The sequence below is a fragment of the Coccidioides immitis genome (genome assembly GCF_000149335.2).
Source record: "Coccidioides immitis RS genomic scaffold supercont3.4, whole genome shotgun sequence".
In the NCBI taxonomy this organism is placed as follows: Eukaryota; Fungi; Ascomycota; class Eurotiomycetes; order Onygenales; family Onygenaceae; genus Coccidioides; species Coccidioides immitis.
This window is the reverse complement of record NW_004504311.1, coordinates 3,795,495-3,814,003: the sequence shown is the minus strand read 5'-3', so window position 1 is coordinate 3,814,003 and position 18,509 is coordinate 3,795,495. Positions and strand designations below refer to the sequence as shown.

Below are 18,509 nucleotides of genomic sequence, written 5' to 3'. Positions count from 1 at the left end.
CGAATGCGGATCGGCCACTCCGGCAGACCCCGCGCTGTGACTCCATTCTCACCCTTCCAAAGGTTGCAAGTAACTTCGCCGGCTATTTTGATGCTTGCCAATATACCGCTTGAGGTTGAATAAACCACTGGCGCCGAGAGCTTAGGTCATTACCTATCTCGAAATCCACAAACGGATAGCTCAATTGACTCCTCACGCTAAATTCTACACTCCATGTGGCCTGTCAGCATCCCTACGAAGCCCTGAGCTACAAATCAATCGGGTCGTTTTCCCAAGAAGGGAAGCTTGCCAGCATGGAAGGATTTCCGCTTGAGGATATCTTTAACGGCTGCTGGCAAAAGGGAACTTTTCTCTGCGCAAGATATACTCAAGGTCTTAGTATTGAATAAGCCGAAAGGAGCTAAGGTCTTGGAGTACGGAACTATAGACACATCACCAGATCAAAGACACATGCGATGCTGAACCCTCGCTTCCTAGAACCTCCTCTCCATGCCCTTCTCTCCCTTTCGCCCTCAGTTTCAGCTTGATGGGCCCAATCCCTCTGCTGGCCAACCACTGCTTATCTTCTGCACCTCGCTCTCCGTGCACCCAGACGGTACACTCGCTCCCTTCACCCTCCACTGGCAATCCCAGCTTAAACACGCTGCCAATTCCGGACTCGCTCGCACCCGGCTGCGTGGCAGTGAAATTGGCAAGTAATTTGAGGTAGTTTGCTTCGTGCGAACTCGGAACAAGCACTTCAATCTGATCTACACCCGTTGCGCCACATGGATGTGTCGTCCGTGATGGATCTCCAAACCGCAGTCTTGTTTCCCGAGGTGTCCCGTCGTAACATAGGAACGGCGCATCTAGACGTCCTGTGCGAAAGAATTTCCCTGCGTCCGGTGTGTTTGCTGCGTCGTGGAATTCTGGGTTTGCACGCGTCCAATGGAACTTCTTGCCTTCTGGTGTCGTTCGTCCTTGGCTGGTCGGTATTGGGTACCGTACCCCGAGCCCCCCATCCCCATCTTGACTTTCGTTTACACGCATGTCGATGCCATGGTAATGCTCATCCCTACTCTGCGCAGATGTGCATGAGATGCTCCAGTCAATCAAGCCTGGCTCTTTACGGCCCCAGCTGTGGTTGCTTGGTGGCGGTCCCCACCAGTTGAAGAGCTCTAGGTAGGTACCATCCTCAAAGATTATGAGCTTCAGCTGGCTAGCCTGGCCTAAACCGGTTCACAAATCTCTGTGTCAGCGCGCTTCTTTCTTCTCTTGTTGGAGAAGTGGTATACGAACCGGTATGTTTACCACCCTCGATGATAGTGAAGTTCTCGCTAAGCCATGGAGGTAGGGTTTCAAACTCTTCTTCGGAGAGGATAATTGTGATGTGGTCAATCCTTGAAGCGGTAATAGAACCCATTGTTGAGCAGTGACGCTGTCCGGCTGGCCGGGGTCTCTCTCTCTCTCTATAAAATTTTTGTGGTACTGGAAGTGAAGTGATATCTCAGCTCCTGGTCTGACCCACTCAAAAGTGTTTGAAGAAGTATAGAGGTAGAGGTTGGAAACGGCGGATACCACCGGTCTTATACATCCTACTTGAGAAAATGGGGCCGGTGTAATATGCAAGCCCTTCGACACATCACTTCTGCACGCGGATCACCGTTCCCCGCTGCCAACAACATTTTCCCGCTAACATTCCTCCAATGGAGCTACTCCACCTTACAACAGTCCTTACCGAGTATCCTTTTCCTATTTTACTAAATTTCGAAGCGTGATGCTAGAAGTATTGGCATTTCCTCGTCACAGAACAGGTCTATCTGCTTCGAAAGACAGCTTTCTTGAGCCAATCAGCCAATACTACCAATGACGCTTTATCCTACTCGCTTAATTTCACAATTTCGGGAACCTACTTTCTGGGTCCCATCGCTGTTTTAACTCTCTCAATCTTCTAACTCTTTCCACTCCTTTGTAACGCCATTCAAGAGGATCTTCCCGATTACTGTTGGTGTACGAAATATATTTGTCTTCTGCTGAGCCCTTCCGTCCAATGCGGGTGGCTTCGGCTACGAAATTTGCAACCATTGCACGACTACTAACATCTCCATACCAAGTAAGGAGATTCCTTTACGAATGTCGGGTCGCCGTCAGTTAGAAGGAAAGAAAATGGAAACAGGTGAAGGAGAAGGCTTACAGCCAAAGGAGGCGACCTGCATTTCCAAATGCGGTATCAGTTACCGGCGCCGAGGAACCTGACGCCCGCCAACCGATGATTACCTGAGTCAACTCAGCATCTGGACATTGGGTAATGAGTTCTCGATGTAGCGATGCAAGAGCGACGAACTTCTCAGTCGTGAATTCGTCCAGAGCACTCAGGTTGAGACGTCTAAAGCGCCTAATACTATCTTTGCATAGGGGCTCATCACCATTATTTTCAAATGAAATTTTGCGACAGCTTAATTTCATTGGACCGAGATCGTAGAGCGGTTTGAATGAAAATGCCCCGGCTGCAGGGTTTCCAATATAATGGGCATTCACCACGATGATCTGCTCAAATTTCGGCGGCTGAGCCATGATCATTAAATGACCGGCAGTAGGCTGCGAGCGGTTCCGTATGATGTTTTCCATCACGGCACCAACCTCCCTCACTTTGGAGATTGGGAAAAAGAACCGACTGAAATAGTGAGTTCCTATCTCACTCCCAATTAAGGAGAGTGGGTACGTCCTAATCGTCAATTCGGTCACGATCCCGAAAAATTGCCCAGCGCCGCGAAGTGCCCAGAAGAGATCCGAGTTCAAATTGTCGCTTACATGAAGTAGGGACCCATCGGCCGTAACAATGCGACCGGAGAGGATGTTGTCGGACCCGAAGCCGAAACGACCAGAAAAGATGCTGATCCCTCCGCCGATAAAGTATGGGATGACACCGATATTTTGTGCATCTCCAACAACTACATACACACAGAGGAATGCTTTGTCAGTACCCACACCTAGGCCTTTCGTAACTCATTACGGTAGATAGTCACCTGTGCACTGGCCTTGACGAGCTAAGGCCGCCTGGAACTCCTTATGCAGGACACCACCACGGACTTTTACAGTGCGGGCAGTTGGGTCAACGTCAATTGTGCTATATGACGACATGTCAATGATAAAGCCGTGTTTCTTAATGGAAGACCAGGGGCTGTGGCAACCAGTAGCCACTGCGAAAGGCGTTGACGTGATTTTTGCATATTTGACCTAATACCAAGGTGTTACCGCTATCACATCAAGGCAACTCTGTTCGTATAAAAAGAGTCACTCCGCCCTCCTTGAACTTACTATTTGAATAACATCATCTTCGCACCCAGGCCTTACAATCGCTCCCGGGACTTGAAACCCATCATCTGACCACCTTTTCTCCCAGAACGTTGAATCAAACGCTCCGGTGAGCACTTCTGCTCTTTCTGAAAGCCGGGTTTTGATTACCGACAGAAATGTATCGAGTGTCATATCCCCTGATGAAGAAGTTGCAAAGTCGTCCGGTCGGGTTCATTCAAATTTGGGAGCACAAAACCAGTGGCTTTCCGAGGGATCTCCCTACCTCGTTTCCGCCCTCTTTATAGACTGATGGCTCTGGAATATTGAGGGTCAGCAGCGATATATGCCTCTGCATATGCTGAAAACCTCTAACCGATTCATGATTGAGGAGTGGAGCGAAAATACTGGATAAATGTGTCAGTGGCTTGTGAGATGCAACCTGTGAAAGCGCTTATGCATGACATTTAAGAATTGAATTGTTTACCTGCTTTTCAACCTTAACTACGGAGTACTCCGCGGATCGTGCAGTAAAGGAAATCCTCGACGCAACGAAACCCTGTTTTCCAATTTGAAGTATGCGGTCGTGCCACGAGCTTCTGAGACAGTAGAGGTGCATGTCTCCAACCTTGAGCTCCGAATCCTACGGGGAACTGCCATTCCCTACCACTTCTGTCTTTACAGCAGCGACGATAATAGATGTGCCCCGTATTCGCATAAAGACGCTCGACATATGATCGTCATGTCTACAGTTAGAGTTAGCTGACATCGATACGGAGTACTCTGTCGATCTTTTAGTGACTGGACAGCGTGTTGTGCCGAGCAGAGGCCGCTCTTGCAGCATTCCTTAGTAACAAGGCTGACATCTAACTAATGCCACATATTCTGGAGGAAAGAGGAAATAATACGTACTCAGTACATACTCCGTACATGTACTATACTCTGAGCTTCGAGTAACGCCCGTAAACTACGCAGAAGGAAGTCTAAACGAAGAACGGGACGCAGCCTTTTAGCGTTCTAATTTATTTGGCTCCAGTATATCCAGCCAGCCACCTCCCAGCAGCGATCTCCTAGCTTGAATATCTTGCATCAACACCACAAACTTTGAAGGTGCATACTTTAGCGTACATATGGAAAAGATCATCCCCTTTTCAGGGGAAGCCACTCGCATGTTCTTCCAACTTAGAGCTCTCTGAGTGGATGAACCATGTCCCAACAGTCTACATATCAACTGCTCTAGTGGCAGATTCACAACGTATGGAGTCTGCTTCCTCGAGGCTTTAGTTTTGTGACGCGAGTACTCCGTACACCAGCACCCCATTGGATGTGCCGTTAAATTGCTTACCGTGCGACTTCTATCAATGGCTTCGCTTCACTCAATAGACGGCCCGAGCACCAGGATTCCACGAAGACACGTATTATCATCAGTCCGGATAGAGAGCAGTGAAGAAGGCTGTCTAATTCTAATTCGGGGACTGCGATATCGGTATCTATCACCTTCCTTTGACTAGAATACGCCGACATCGGAGAAGCACCGGGCATCAGGCTAGAAGAAGCGACGATTCCTCCTTGGCTGAATGGCTCTTTCGTGATGTTCGATGCTAATATTCAACAAATCTAAATCTAGATTTTGGCCGATAGTTATCCATAGACTCACCAAAACAAAGGCCACAAACACAGGTAATATGTCATAACTGTGAAATTGTCAAGATGTGGATGAAGGTGGTGGCGGTTGCACATAACTGCCGCAGCGGCCATGATAGCATTTTAAAAGCTTTCCCATCTTGGATTTGATATAGTTGGTGGTTGGGTTAAGTACTTCAACGGGATCCAGCAACCAATATTGAGAAAACATGGATAATGGGTATGATTGATCTTATATTAATATTAATGCATGCCTAAGAACGATACCAGGTGCGATTAAGCAGAGCTAGTTCAAATTTTGCGGAGCCGCAGTAGGATCAACTGTGCATTCTGGCGGCGGAGTCCAGGGCTGGACGGTTCGATGTGGTGCTTGACCAGGCTTCTTTTCAACTCGTACAAAAACGGGTATCACGGCTCCGGGAGGAAGAGCAAAATCCCTGTGTCCAACGGCCCCGAGTATAGACCTAATCGTTCCTGAGTGAGCCGTCATAGAGATAAATGTGTTGTTGTCATGTGTGAATACATCACTGAGAAGGGTTCGCAGGCGCTCTCTGTGCGCAGTAGAAGATTCACGAAGATTAGGCACCCAGAGAGAATCAGACTCGGCGAATCCTGGCTCGATGATATACGTTGGGTAGTTCTCCTGGATATATGTTCGGGAGCTACGTCGGTCGCATGTGTGGACTCCAATAGTTTCCCGGAGGAGCTTACGAGAGAATTGTTTTTAGTTAACTTCTTAGGGGAGACTTAGACTCATACCAAAGGTTAGAGTATGAATATACATACCTCTTTTACGGTAGGAACGAATGGTTTTGACTTGGGGAGGTCTAGAGTGCTGAATGTAATTTTGGCAGTGTCTAAACAGCGAGAGAGGGGGCTCGTATAATAGGTTTGGGGAACCGGAATTCCATTTTTCATTTGAGTCACCCAGGTTTCGTTCGCAACTTTAGCATCCGCTATGCCTTGATCCGTGAGATGCGCATCTGCCCAATTGGTGGTTCCGTTTCCGTCAAGCATGGACCAGTAACACTAATGAGGTCAGCTCTTCAGAAATTTGAATCGATAGAAGTGTATCAAAACGCACGTCCCAAGCAGCAGTTCCGTAGTGACTTTCCGCCACGTTATGGTAGCCCTGACCATGTCTCCCTAGATAAAGCAGGGCATACCTTACTTCTGGTCCAGCGTCGCGATTGAGTGTCAGGACTTTATGTTTAAAGCGTTCCCATTGGGACTTGCTACGATCGGGGTCAAATAACTCGTCAGTATCGTAAGTTTGGTTGATGAGGCCAAAGCCTGTCGATGCCTATTGCGAATGAGTAATTTCCAGCCTCTATGCGGGAAATATTTCCGCATACATAGTCAAATTTTGTGGGATCAGTTGCAGGGTCGTCTTGCAAGAAATATCCCGTCACAGTAGAATACTCCAGGTGGGAGACGGGCGCTAAGTCTCCCATCCTAACGAAAGAGGGGGTGATAAGAACTGTGGAAACAAGAAGAAAAGGACTAGCCAGCATTGTGTCAGTCCATACAAATACTGCACAATTAAAGGAAAACAAAAATAACTGGGGCAAGCCCATAGTCCTAAGAAGAAATGACTAGCTGCTGGATCACCAACAACTACCTTCAAGAGTTATCATGCTTTCATCACTTTAACTTACATGACAAATGCTATCCGGTAGCAATTTAACGATGGTAGTCTCCCCGGCTCTATTCTCGGGTGCATCTATTAAACATCCTCCTGTCGGGGAAAAAACGGTGTACCCGTCGGCAGAGCGCGGCGGAGCAACTGACCCGCCAAACTTAACTTGCTGTCGTTGAAATAAACTACCAGAACAAGCTTCAAGTGCCCCACAAAACTCGGGAATCCACAGGGGTATGTACGTTAACTTGTTACAGTAGATCCCCGCTATAGCGAACCCCCATACAACGAATTCCCCTATATAACGGACGAAATCTCTTCCCAAATTTGAATCTCCTTACAAAATTCGTTAATCCCCGATAAACTGAAATTCGCTAACTATTTTGAATATTTTATAGGCAATTCGTTATAACAAGACCCAATGCCGCGCCGAACCGCTATTCCAATTGAGCGAAAGAAGGCCCTCCGGGCTCACAAGCTGCAGCATTCAAGCCTCAGCAACAAGACTTTGAAGCAGTGGTTTGAGCAACACTATAATCAAACCATTGCCCTATCCTCTGTCTCCGAGATCCTATCGTCACGTTATGATTATCTTGATCAGACTGCCTGCCGCTCAGAGCTGCCTATCTGGTTTATTGGCACAGCTAAACGACCACATGCCTTCCGCGCTGCTGGCATCAAAATCGAGAACCTGCCGCTCAAGTGGAGATCGAATAAGAAGGCCTGGATGACAGGGTATATCATGGAGGAATGGCTTTGCTGGTTTGATTCTCAAATGACAGGCCGTAAAGTCATGCTCCTTATGGATAATTTCTCTGCACATGAGCTTGCGTTTGAAAATATCCAGCGGAGCCCCTATCCCTTGCTGAATACCTTGATTATTTGGCTTCCACCAAATGCGACAAGCAAATATCAACCACTGGATCAAGGGATAATCTATACATGGAAGCAATACTGGAAGCGGCAGTGGATTCAGTATATGCTTGAGGAGTATGAGCCTGGCCGGGATCCTCTTGCTACAGTCAATATTTTGATGGCACTGCGCTGGGGAATCAAGGCATGGCATATAGACATGTCTACAGCCTCAATTATTCACTGCTTTGACAGAGCTTTATTTCCCAAAAGACCTGTACAGTTGGATCCTGAGAATGATTCAATTATGGAGATCACCAGCAAGTTCCAAAGACTCTGCCTTCTCTCAGCAATTCAAAACCTGATGGATATTCAGCACTTTCTCAATCCAGCAGATGAAGTAGTAGAGGATTCTCCTGAGGCTATTGAGCAGCATGTTATTGCGCTGCTAGATCCAGCAGATGAGAGCAAAGAGGATGAGGATTTGGCTACAGAGATGCTCCCACCAATTACACCTTCAGAGGCTCTAGATCTAGTTAAACAGCTCCGGCTGTATGAAGAGCAGCAAGATCAGGGAGATCAACAGCTAATTCAGCAGCTCAACAGCTACAAGAGCAAAATAGCAGCAAGAAGGCTTCAAACTCAGCAGCAGCAAGATATTCATGCCTATTTTCAACGCGCACCCCCTATATAGCGAATTCCCCTATATAACGAATCGAACAAGCTTCCAAATTTAAATCGCTATAGCGGGGATCTACTGTAGTCGGTTTTTATGTAAGGCTTAGGGCTGGAATGAAGGCGAATACTCCAAGGAGCGCCGGCGAAGAAAACCAGTAGGGTGGGGGCTCAAGAGCCACGCCTCCCACCCGTTGGTTAGTTAGTTAAACTAGTTAACGGGTGACAGCCTGAAGCTGCCGCGTTGAAGTAACAACTCTAAACTCTTGGTTAACTAACTAGTTAATCTAAAATGTTTGTTTTTAGTCATCCTAATCAAGGCCTAAATCCACTAACTATACTAGAAGTAGGTAATATTATATCCCAATCCTATATGCAGGCTTGAGCCCTGATAGAAAGGTATCGAGTGGTAGTGAACGCCTGAACCCAGTAGTTTCGTGGTTTCCTAGAGGTTCCCCGTATACGTCACATAGGTCCTCTGAGATGGCATTCCTAGGTCCTTCTAAAGGACCCATGAGTTTTTGATTCGTTTCGTCGATGCCAAATCTCAGCTGTCAAGTTCTTTGATTTATCAAACCCTCCTTATGAGTTGCTTCAATCTAGGCAACAATAAGGTTTTCACATGTCTGCAGGTTATACCCCTCTCCCGACGGATATATGTTCATTCTCCGCTTCAATTCCAGGAGATGGAGTAATTGGCGCGCTGGAAGTGGTCTCTACCCCACCAGACCGGACACATGGCGGCACCAAAACTTCCCGAGCTTAATAAAGCTTGCTGGCTTGACAGCTCGTAAGAAGTTCATACCCATTCAAACGTGGGAATCAACCTCGCCTTCTCTTCACAACACAATCGTCACTATGCAGCAGCATTCTGCTGCCTGTCAGGATGTCCGTGATATGGCACCTATATGTACCAAGGCCAACCGCAGGGGGTTTGCAACCTTTTCAAAAAGCAAATGACCTGCTAGGTTGGATCTCTGGTAGTTTCAGTACAAGCAGGAGTATTCAGCACCCGCCAACTAGCACACCACTTGGATAATATTTTATGCATGTGTGGTATACATCATACCGAAAGAGACTATAGCGTGTTGTATTTGCGTTGTTTGAAGCAATAGACTGCGTGATTTCAAAGGGCTCTAGACCGAACTTTGACAATAGGTGATTAGAGACCGTACCAGCTTCTGCCGAGCTGGCACTTCTTCTTCGCCGTTGCATAAATATATTTGGTGAATGCAGAAGGTGACAGCACCATTCGGCGGCTTGACAACACTGGGAGTTCGAAATGTAAGTCACTTTAGGAAGAGTAGGGCTGTAATATCGACAATTCTTCGAGATTCGATACGAATCATGATTTTGTAGGATAGTTCCAGGGAAAGCCAATAAGGCAATATTTAATTTGAGTTGGTAGGTATAATTTCAAAAATTTGAAGAATTTGGACTAGATTCAGCATATTTCTATAGGCCCGGACAAGATATATCGTGCGTTACCCTTGCTAGAGTGTTTTTGGAGGTCCCAAAATTATTTGTTAAAAGGAAAGATGGAAAATTAAAAAAGGTACAGAGTTAAGAGGCTGCGGAGTCTTATATATTAGCGGCGATTGCTGAATGAGTAAGCTGAGGGGTTGAGAAGGTGAATAGCTGCCTGTACAGTGACATGTAATGACCCATTCAACATAAAGTGAATATTGAGTGAAAAGAAAGTAAAGGTTGAAGTGATAGGATGAGCAACAGAGCTGTGTCTGCTGTAACTCATTCATTGACATTGAGGTTACTTTTTGACTGCTCCCCATTAAGTCATGGAGCGTTGCTATCAAGATCGAAGTGCCTCAACGGTCCGAAACCATAGAGCTCCTTTACTGTCAATAATCACTAGCTTGAGCTATTAGGAAAGTATACTGCTTTCCATCCCAAGCTAACTGATTGAGAATGCGCCTTCTTGGTGCTAAGGGCTCTTCGCCAATTTGCACTGAACGGCCATCCCACTGGTCGAGTTGCAAACCTTCCGGTATTGCGGCTAGCAAAGCGTACTGGTGTATCGATCCAGCGTCAGGATTTGGCTTCTTTCTTTATCCCTACGCTTTCTGTGTTTGTATCCTCCGTAAAAGCACGTTTCTCCTCCCTAGTCGATGATCCGCCCTGAGTTCCGATTTTCAGAAAGAATACCAAGACAAATCCTAATCCTGCGAAACCGGCCGAGAGCCAATATGTAGATAGATACGGCTCGATATTCGATGGATCAGGATTCTTATGGTCCATTGCAACATAGATCGCAGTAGTCATGCCCAAACCAATATTTTGGCAGAGTTTCGTCAGGGTGTTGAATATCCCACCAGCTAAGGATTGCTGGTCTGTAGGTAGAGACGACATTACATACATCTATCGGCGCCTTTGTTAGGTAGCGGTCAAAAGGGACACATGATGTGACGAAGACTCACATTAACAACATTAAACTCAATATCAGCCCCCACCACCGAAAGTAAAAGGGCGGGGAACATAAATGCCCAGTAGGTCACATCTTCTTTCATAAAGCTGAGGATGAGAAAACAGGCAACATATGAGAGTGCACCGATGCCCATCAAAAGCTTGTTGTTCACCCGATGGAGGATTAAGCCTGCGACAATATTGACCAGGATTCCGTTGATAACCTGGGGAAGAAGATAAAGAGCGACTTGAAGCGCGTCTAGGCCTTTGATTCGCTGAAGGTACAGGGCCAGCCAGAACGAACCCGATGAGAATCCCATAAATCCCAAGCCGAGAATTATATTCAGCTAGAAACAAAAAGATACATTAGCTTGTTTGACACACGACTGAGAGGTACAATATTTTCCTTACTAGAGAAAAATCTCGGTCCTTCCATATATACAATGGCATCAATGGATACTTAGCGACAGACTGCCAGAACAAAAACCCGGCGACAAGTACCACGCCGACAACCAAAAGGGCAATAACGTATCCTGTTTTCCAGCCATCCGGAGCATCTCCAGCAAGTCTACCGCCCCTTTCGTCAGCATCTTTACGGTAAAAGCGGAGTGATGTGAAACAGCAACTCACGTCAAGGAACTCGAGAATAGGGCCAACCCGGTGACGATCAACATCGACCCCACCAGGTCAAATTTCTTCAACGCCTCCCAACTCAGCTTCTCCCTCGGGTGCGCATCTGGCGGGACCGTCCAAATCGTCATCACAGAGAATATGGCATATACAGCCGCCAACGCCCAATACGACGCCCGCCAGTTGTACAATCTAGACGCGACACCGGATATTATCGCCCCACCTACGAAGCCGAGCGGGTTACCTGCGCTAAAGCAGGAAAAAGCGATATTTTTCCGCTTCGAGGGCTTATCGTAGGCAGCTCCCAGGGCGCCTACGGCGGGTGGGACGACGGCTGCCGAGCAAAGCCCGACGAGGCCGGAGAAGATATCGAGAAACAGTGCATTCGGAGCAAAGCCGGCAGCGAGAACAGCAACAGTGAAGGCCAGCATAGAGGTGACGAACATGGCCTTTCGGCCAAAGAGGTCGGCCAATTTGCCAAAGGAGAGGAGAAACGCCCCGCTGCTGAGTCTACATTTATACGGAGGTGATCAGTGGAATGTTGCCAAACTGGTGAGATGCCAATGATACGTACGAAGCCCCCGCCGTGATCCAAGTGATCTCCGCAGATGTCATGTTCAGAGCGTTCCCGATGGAGGCTGAGATACCGATATTTATCCCGGTGAAAAAAGTTGCCTGTCCGATTGCCATTGTCGTCGTCGCGACAAAGATACACTCCTGGATGGTGGACCTGAAGCAGGCTGGCCGCTCGCCCTTGCTCCCGGCTTTGATGGAATCATCGTTTGAATTTGAGTTTGCTTCCTCGTCTATTGGCTGACGGGAGGATTGGGCGCCATTCGACTCCGTATAAGTTGCCATCCCGAGGAGAGATAGAGGTGAAAGTGCACCGCGAACTCGATCAAATAAACCCAGTCCCTTGTGAACCAGGCGCCGTTCCACTTCAGTTTTGCTCGAATAATTGATGCTGAGAGAGGCCGACCGGCTGCGCGCGAAACCTTCCAAGATCGACCGTCCCTTGTGCCTGCCAAGCCGGAGACTCTCGAACGGCGCCTATCATCCTCGCAGAGGCCGGCTGATGGCTTATATATATAGCCATACACACATGGCTCAGCTCTAGGCCGAGGGAGAGTTCTTTTCCCCAGTGCCCCGAACCACGATCATAGGCGGAGTAGATGGTCCGACTTGCAAATATTGAGTAAGCATCAGCGGTGGAATTCCGCGGAAGCCGGTCCGTCTCGGCATCCGATTGGCTGGTGCGCGTGTCGGGTGGCGGGTCGCGGCAATCTTATCTGATCGGATCAAAACTATTAATCAGCGCCTGGAGCGGCCCGTGAACGATGAGCGCCGGCTGGTTGATTTGATTTAACTATGTCATTCTCACTGGACATGCCCGGCCACTCGTCCCAGCTCAAGCCAATCAAGGGGTAGACCTCCAAAACACAATCCTCACACCTAACAGACCCAATTCTGACATAGGCTCCTTCATCCGCTGACTTCACATCCACCACATACAACATGGAAGAAGCTCCACAAGCCCTTACACTCTCCAACGCCGAAGAAGCACAATGGAACGGGGACGTTCTGCTGGAATTCAAGGCCACCTTGGAAGGGAGTCCGGCAGTGGATCTAATATTCAATGTTCTCTGACTCATATCATCGCGAGCATTGAAATGCCCAGTAACCCCCAGCTGTCTTATGCTGCAAGGATCAATCTCGAAACACTAAACAAACTCAATGACACCCTCAGGTGTGAGCCAGAAGTCAATCTGCTATCACCCACAGGATCACAATGACAACAGTGCTACAGCTTTGCTGCCTACAGAGAAATACATTTCCAATGCATGAATCAGTGTTCACACACAGTGATGTCAGAACTGATAATATTATGGTGCAACAGGATCCCAACAGCTACTTATTGTTACTGGAATTATTGACTGAGAGTACTCCGTATAGTGGCTTTTATCCTGAGTACTATAAATGCACTGGGCTAACTCGCACTTTGAGTCTGGTGAAGAAAAATGATTGGTATCTCTATTTGCCAGAGAGCATATCCCCATTGCAATTTCCTCTATGTTGGCTAGTTGATTGACTTTGGGGCATCCATCTCAGAATCATATAGCCCAGACCAGAATTGAATGCTGAAGAATCTTCTCTGTGTATAGAATACCCATCAATGCCAAGAAAGCACATAGCCAATCCTTCTTGTAAGATGTGTGTAGTAAAACTTATCATTATGCTTTGCCTCAAAACATTGCAAGTGGACCTAGGGCTTAGGAATGAATGAGTGTAACAGAGAGGCCATACTATCCACTATTCAGAGAAAGGAAATCAGTTCCTAGTATATAAGCTAGGGTGCGGTAACAAATGAGTGACACAACACTTCAAGAAACGTATTCTATCAGAACCTTTCACCTACACCAATCCCTCCTGCTTGCTTTGAACAACTTTCTTGTTATGTTTATAATTGGTCTTGCTCTTGTTGATAATATTCTTCTTCTCCAAGTCACCCAGAAGCTCAAGGATATAGTCCTGGCAGTTATAGCCTGGATATTTGTTGTGGATAACCACATTTTTCGCAGCATTCTTAATTGTGCCAATTTTAGAAGTGTCCATGTCACACAAGTGAACCATTATGAGTGTTTGAGTTCCTCATGTTGAAATGATATCTGGTAGAGGAACCCATGATTTGGAGGAGGGCCTTTTCTGCATCTGTTGGCCTGTTGATGAAGAGACTTCAGTGATTACATACACCACCATCATCAAAGATGGCAACATATAGTGCAATAGTTGAAGACATATTGAGTATTTTCCACTATTGTAGGTTTGAAAGCTCGTAGGCCTGCCGCAGCGACGCTGAAGTAAGGCAGCCTGAGAAGGAAGTCGTTGAGCAAACAGATCACCTAGCGTTACCCTGGAGAATTTTGGATGCTTTTATGTTGACTCTCCCGAGGCTCCAAAAGAAGTGAGACGTTGAGACGTCCTTAGCGTGACGTCAACGGGAATAATGATATCCAATCTTTAAGTATCGAGAGATCTGGATGTAACATTGGCTGGTTTTTGACGCCGCACGGCGTTATGCTAGATGCATCTTGAGCTCCGTGCGAATGCGAAGTCGCATCCGATAGCAATGCATCACGCATTTCCTCTTAAACATACATGAGAAATGCATCAGATCTTAGCTGACCACCAGGTATATCAGGCTGCAGCCGGGGAGTCCAACAGGACGTTGGATCTAACGCAGAAAGGACGCAGCGTTGCCTATCGTATCCCCCGTTTACGCAGAACCGTATTTCATCTACGTATGGATGACAAAATTCTGACTTGATAATAACAGCAATGAGCAATGGTCTAAAAAATCGAGACCTGTAAGCACAGCAGATGCTCGAAAGTGGTTCTTCGGTAAAAGATTAAACCCCTTGGTCGGGTGGGATAGACATTCTGCAGTCACTGCTTCGAATCCCAGAGTGTGCTGAGGGAATCCTTGGCGGGTTAGCAGCTGGAAGCGGCTTCAAAACCGACCCATTTTGGCCGGGCAGCTCGCTAGTTATATGATCGTAGAAAGTAGTAAAACAATATAAAACAGAAACAAAAGAAAAAAAAAAATCAATCCCTCACAAAAAAGGATAAGCCCGATGCGGGGCTCGAACCCGCAGCCTTGAGATTAAGAGTCTCACGCTCTACCGATTGAGCTAACCAGGCAGCTGTTATTAGTAAGCTCTAATTTAAAAACTTCAAAACTAGTTAACTAAACTGGATTACTTCGTTGGATTGACACCAGGAGAAAATCGCGAAAGGAGATGGATGAAAGTGGGAAAAAGAAGGCCCATGGCACGTACTCCGTATTTAGATATGATACTGGCAAAGTTCGCGATACTCCCATACATAGAACATCCAGAGCCCAAAACCACAACTCCCAACTCCTCACGCTTGAAGTCTTCCTCCCATACCGATATCCGAAACGATCCTTTTCAACCCCAACAAGCGAGAATTCCTACAGTTCTTAACCAAAGCCATTCGAGCTTGCACTCGACGATCCTGCGCCTGGTCCGTATCCGAACCCCTGGCTACTGCTAAAGGTTGGTGTTTGAGCTGTATCAGAACTTGCGGAAGAAAATAACCCAGGGCTCCTGAGAGGCTCCGATGTCCTTAAGCTCATCGAACTGCCAATTCTCGATCCGCCTACTCCTGACGCCGCAATCGTGTTTATGCTAGCCATCGGCCGAAGTCCCGGGTTCGACTGCTGCGTTGCACTGGTATTGATGGCCAAGGGCTGCTTCTTCGTGCTCCCAAGCCTTGCATGCTTCGGGTTGTCGCTCGTGGGACTCTGTACATATGGGAACACGGACCCTTCGTGATAGAAATTATCCGGAGATCCCGTGAATGGGTCTAACATGTTAAAGTCGACAAATCGCCGTGCCAGAGCAACTGCCAAATCGGCTGCAAATTCCGGACACTGAGGCAGGAAATTCATGGCACTAGCCGTCTTATACCATTCAAAATCGACATGCCACACTAGCCACGCAACTATTAACTGGCGCAGTGGCGACCGGACCCGCGTGTTCTCATAGACGTATGAGATGACATCGACCTGCGGAGGCTTGCCTGGGCTCAGCTTCATGAGGAACATCTCGTTGATTATGTTATGCTTCAGCGCGGGTACTTCAAGCTTATCAGCAAGAACATAGAGCTGTGCAAGCTGCAGATATCGCTCGTCTACCTCCTCATCGCTCCCGATCCCCGACAGAACATATGTACCTGAATATACCCATTGCAGAAACCGTTCAAACGTATCTGGATCGTCTTCCGGTAGGGTGATGGCGTGTTCGGCTGCCTCCTTAAAATCAGAGGTGAGGGCGCCGTTGAAGAATGGGGATTTCTGGCATAGGAGGTCCTTGTGGGCTTGGAACTGAGCTTCGGACTCGCCAACAGTGATCGTAATCACGGTCACGCCACGAAACCTGCCATGCTTTAGTACAAGCCCGATCACAACCAAAACATAAGAGACCATTCGGTCAGAAGATGGAACCTTAGGGAAGTCATGCTGACGTATTTCTACGCGAGTAGAAATGCTGTGGAATGTGGGGATGCTCTAGGCGAGGACCTAGGAACAGGCAAGGGCTATGCGAAGGAAAATGTGTTCGGGAGGGCTGGCAAAGTATTCCAGGAGTAGGTCCGGAGTATGTATGTGCAAAGTCACTGATGTCAAGTAGATACACCTGCACAGGCTCATCAAGATGCCAGAATTTACTGGACCTGTTTCTTAAATACACTGAAATCTTCTAATTACTTCCAACGATAAGTTTGTTGCAAGTTGGGCGGCATTCAAAGCTGTGATGAGCTGTCATCAGGCTAACACGGAACAACCCTGTTCCGCAGCAAGTGAGGCTGCCTCCTGGGCAACAAGAGCAGGGAGAAAAGTTACCTTTGCCCCAGAGCAATCGATTTGACGGTGGATGATTCGTTGCGTCGGATTCGAGGATGGATATTGGTTAGTTACTCGATGGATGATTGGAGGATGCAGGTATGCATGCACCACCATCGCCGTTGGGTCTTCGATAAAAAGCAACATCAGATCTTGAAACGCAAATGAATAGAGGCAAAAAACCGGATCGGAACCAACTGGGCGTCACAAATTTATTTAAAGCTAGGACAAAGAACAAGAAAAAGAGGATCAGGAAAGCTAGCCAAGCGCCTGATTGTTAGTATCGAATAATGCGACATCACAGGATTATCACTCCTTATTAAGATCAAAGCTGAAAGCATGAATATCCACCGCTAGAAAAAACAAAGATACACCGATCGGAAAATGGTATACGTAGAGATAGAAGGAGAATCATTAGGAATTATCGGCAATCAGTTCGTATCCACCCTCGGACGGCAGGGTGCGAATGGTCATATAAATGATGACCGCGTTGAAACCAGCCAGGCACATGCTGACCACACTCATAATCCAGGATTTATCCAATTTCCAGCCGGGATAGAACCGTTCATCGTTGTCGAAGAGATACGACTACAAACGCAGAGTCAGGAGGCTGACCTGAATAACGGCTTGACAAGGACAGACTGTCGCTCGGACTTACCACCAGCGCCATCGCGGCGCATTGCACTAGGGTTATAAATACCAAAAACAACGTTAGAACTTTCCACCCGGTTTCTCGCATTTGCTTTCCACCCGCGAGAATGAAAATGTATGTGATTAGTGTCATTCCTTCAAGCACGATCGCGAACGACATCAGGAAGGCGACGGAGCGCCACATCGAGCAGAAGGACCCGTCATTGTCGCCGTGACAATCTTCATATTGTGGGAATGGGTCGCAAGACTGGGTAAGGGAGGAGCAGCGGCGATGAAGGCCATAGGAGTAATGGAATTTCATGCCAGATGGCTAGATATTTAACGACCACACAATCAGTCAGCGAGCTGGACACGCTCACTCTAGCGAAGTAGAGAAAGCGAATAATGGGCAAAGCAGGTAGATACACACCGTCTCACTGTAATAGCTGACCCATTTCGGCACGATGATTGACGCCAGCGTCAGTGCAGAAGCTGCCCGATCCGATGCGTCAGTTTCAAGTTACTGATGGGTTTTTCCTGCGACGCAGGCCGGGGGAGGCGGATAACGTACCAGTTAAGAAAACGAGTAAGGTGGCAGAGTAGAGGATCGTCTTGGTGACGAATCCAGTGTAGTTCCTTCGCCCTTCCCCGGGCACCAGATGGAAATCCAGGATGGCGGCTGGTCTCACAGTGTATGTTTTGGTCGGTTGGTGATGGCCTTCCCTCCCAACGTTCGAAGAATACACACTTCAGAGAATCTGTTTGCCAGGCGAGTCGACTGGCGTTGAGCGAAGGAAGGAAGGCCTTTCCGGTGAGAGCTATCCCCGGCGACGACGACGATGGGGGCAAAGTCGTCAACTAAATACCAAGGTGGTGTGGACCCTGAAGGTCAGTGGTTGGAGGAACACAGTCCTCGTGAACAACTGTTGGTGGGATCGTCTTCAGAGGGGGTTTCGGTGCACGGATGACGGCACCAGGACGCTTTCAGTTACGAGTTTGCCATCAAATAGTTGAGCCAGAAGCGACGTTGCGTCGGCTGCCGTAGTTGAATGGGCGGGACGGCGTGTAACAACTCTGCGCTATTTTGCTGCCTGCGCTTTGAGGCGCCGCCGGGCACGGATGACGCACGTGGTGGGATGATCCATGCAGGTTGCTTCTAGGTATCCGGTACCAAAAGAGTCCACCTTTTCGTCGCCAGTTTTCAGGTTAGCGGTACCTGAAGGGTACTCCATTTTTATGCACTGAACATACCTCACATTGTTCGTAAATATACTCCGTACGGAGTAGACTTTTTGTAAAAAGCTTTCTACAGAATACTCCATA

General features: G+C 47.6%; 9 protein-coding genes and 1 non-coding gene across 11 annotated transcripts; 1 reads left to right on the top strand and 9 right to left on the bottom strand.

Moving 5' to 3' along the window:
• Positions 1-432: 432 nt before the first annotated feature.
• On the bottom strand, positions 433-1,402 carry CIMG_05619 (uncharacterized protein; the record flags this gene model as incomplete). Its single annotated transcript, XM_001246177.1, has 2 exons — positions 433-1,208; positions 1,279-1,402. 2 exons carry the CDS (start codon positions 1,400-1,402, stop codon positions 433-435), a joined length of 900 nt encoding a protein of 299 aa, XP_001246178.1.
• Positions 1,403-1,872: 470 nt separating this feature from the next.
• On the bottom strand, positions 1,873-3,468 carry CIMG_11581 (uncharacterized protein; the record flags this gene model as incomplete). The annotated part of the gene is made up of 4 exons (XM_001246176.2): positions 1,873-2,104; positions 2,174-2,930; positions 3,006-3,216; positions 3,298-3,468. 4 exons carry the CDS (start codon positions 3,466-3,468, stop codon positions 1,873-1,875), a joined length of 1,371 nt encoding a protein of 456 aa, XP_001246177.2.
• A 1,735-nt stretch (positions 3,469-5,203) lies between these two features.
• Positions 5,204-6,431, bottom strand: CIMG_05617 (phosphoglycerate mutase; the record flags this gene model as incomplete). The annotated part of the gene is made up of 4 exons (XM_001246175.1): positions 5,204-5,623; positions 5,704-5,946; positions 6,002-6,220; positions 6,273-6,431. 4 exons carry the CDS (start codon positions 6,429-6,431, stop codon positions 5,204-5,206), a joined length of 1,041 nt encoding a protein of 346 aa, XP_001246176.1.
• A 546-nt stretch (positions 6,432-6,977) lies between these two features.
• CIMG_13480 (ARS-binding protein 1) lies at positions 6,978-8,102 on the top strand (the record flags this gene model as incomplete). The annotated part of the gene is made up of 1 exon (XM_001246174.1): positions 6,978-8,102. The coding sequence occupies one exon, from the start codon at positions 6,978-6,980 to the stop codon at positions 8,100-8,102; it is 1,125 nt and encodes a 374-aa protein (XP_001246175.1).
• Positions 8,103-9,792: 1,690 nt separating this feature from the next.
• On the bottom strand, positions 9,793-11,992 carry CIMG_05615 (uncharacterized protein; the record flags this gene model as incomplete). Its single annotated transcript, XM_001246173.2, has 5 exons — positions 9,793-10,459; positions 10,519-10,851; positions 10,916-11,072; positions 11,135-11,644; positions 11,709-11,992. 5 exons carry the CDS (start codon positions 11,990-11,992, stop codon positions 10,130-10,132), a joined length of 1,614 nt encoding a protein of 537 aa, XP_001246174.1. The 3' UTR covers positions 9,793-10,129.
• A 255-nt stretch (positions 11,993-12,247) lies between these two features.
• Positions 12,248-12,786, bottom strand: CIMG_05614 (uncharacterized protein; the record flags this gene model as incomplete). Its single annotated transcript, XM_001246172.1, has 2 exons — positions 12,248-12,438; positions 12,516-12,786. 2 exons carry the CDS (start codon positions 12,784-12,786, stop codon positions 12,248-12,250), a joined length of 462 nt encoding a protein of 153 aa, XP_001246173.1.
• Positions 12,787-13,462: 676 nt separating this feature from the next.
• CIMG_13479 (uncharacterized protein) lies at positions 13,463-13,765 on the bottom strand (the record flags this gene model as incomplete). Its single annotated transcript, XM_004446200.1, has 2 exons — positions 13,463-13,469; positions 13,551-13,765. The coding sequence occupies 2 exons, from the start codon at positions 13,763-13,765 to the stop codon at positions 13,463-13,465; spliced, it is 222 nt and encodes a 73-aa protein (XP_004446257.1).
• A 995-nt stretch (positions 13,766-14,760) lies between these two features.
• CIMG_15095 lies at positions 14,761-14,833 on the bottom strand. Its single transcript has one exon. It is a non-coding gene; the product is annotated as a tRNA-Lys (tRNA).
• A 117-nt stretch (positions 14,834-14,950) lies between these two features.
• Positions 14,951-16,386, bottom strand: CIMG_05613 (uncharacterized protein). Its single transcript, XM_001246171.2, has one exon. The coding sequence runs from the start codon at positions 16,140-16,142 to the stop codon at positions 15,135-15,137; it is 1,008 nt and encodes a 335-aa protein (XP_001246172.2). The 5' UTR covers positions 16,143-16,386; the 3' UTR covers positions 14,951-15,134.
• Positions 16,387-16,744: 358 nt separating this feature from the next.
• Positions 16,745-18,241, bottom strand: CIMG_05612. 2 transcript variants are annotated; one of them, XM_004446198.1, is made up of 4 exons: positions 17,758-18,241; positions 17,617-17,678; positions 17,215-17,517; positions 16,750-17,144 (listed from the first exon to the last, which is right to left on the bottom strand). In XM_004446198.1, the coding sequence occupies exons 3-4, from the start codon at positions 17,506-17,508 to the stop codon at positions 16,971-16,973; spliced, it is 468 nt and encodes a 155-aa protein (XP_004446255.1). In that variant the 5' UTR covers positions 17,509-17,517; positions 17,617-17,678; positions 17,758-18,241; the 3' UTR covers positions 16,750-16,970. The 2 variants fall into 2 exon arrangements, with proteins under 2 accessions (XP_004446256.1, XP_004446255.1); XM_004446199.1 differs by having other exon boundaries at positions 16,745-17,144; positions 17,215-18,241.
• Positions 18,242-18,509: the final 268 nt, after the last annotated feature.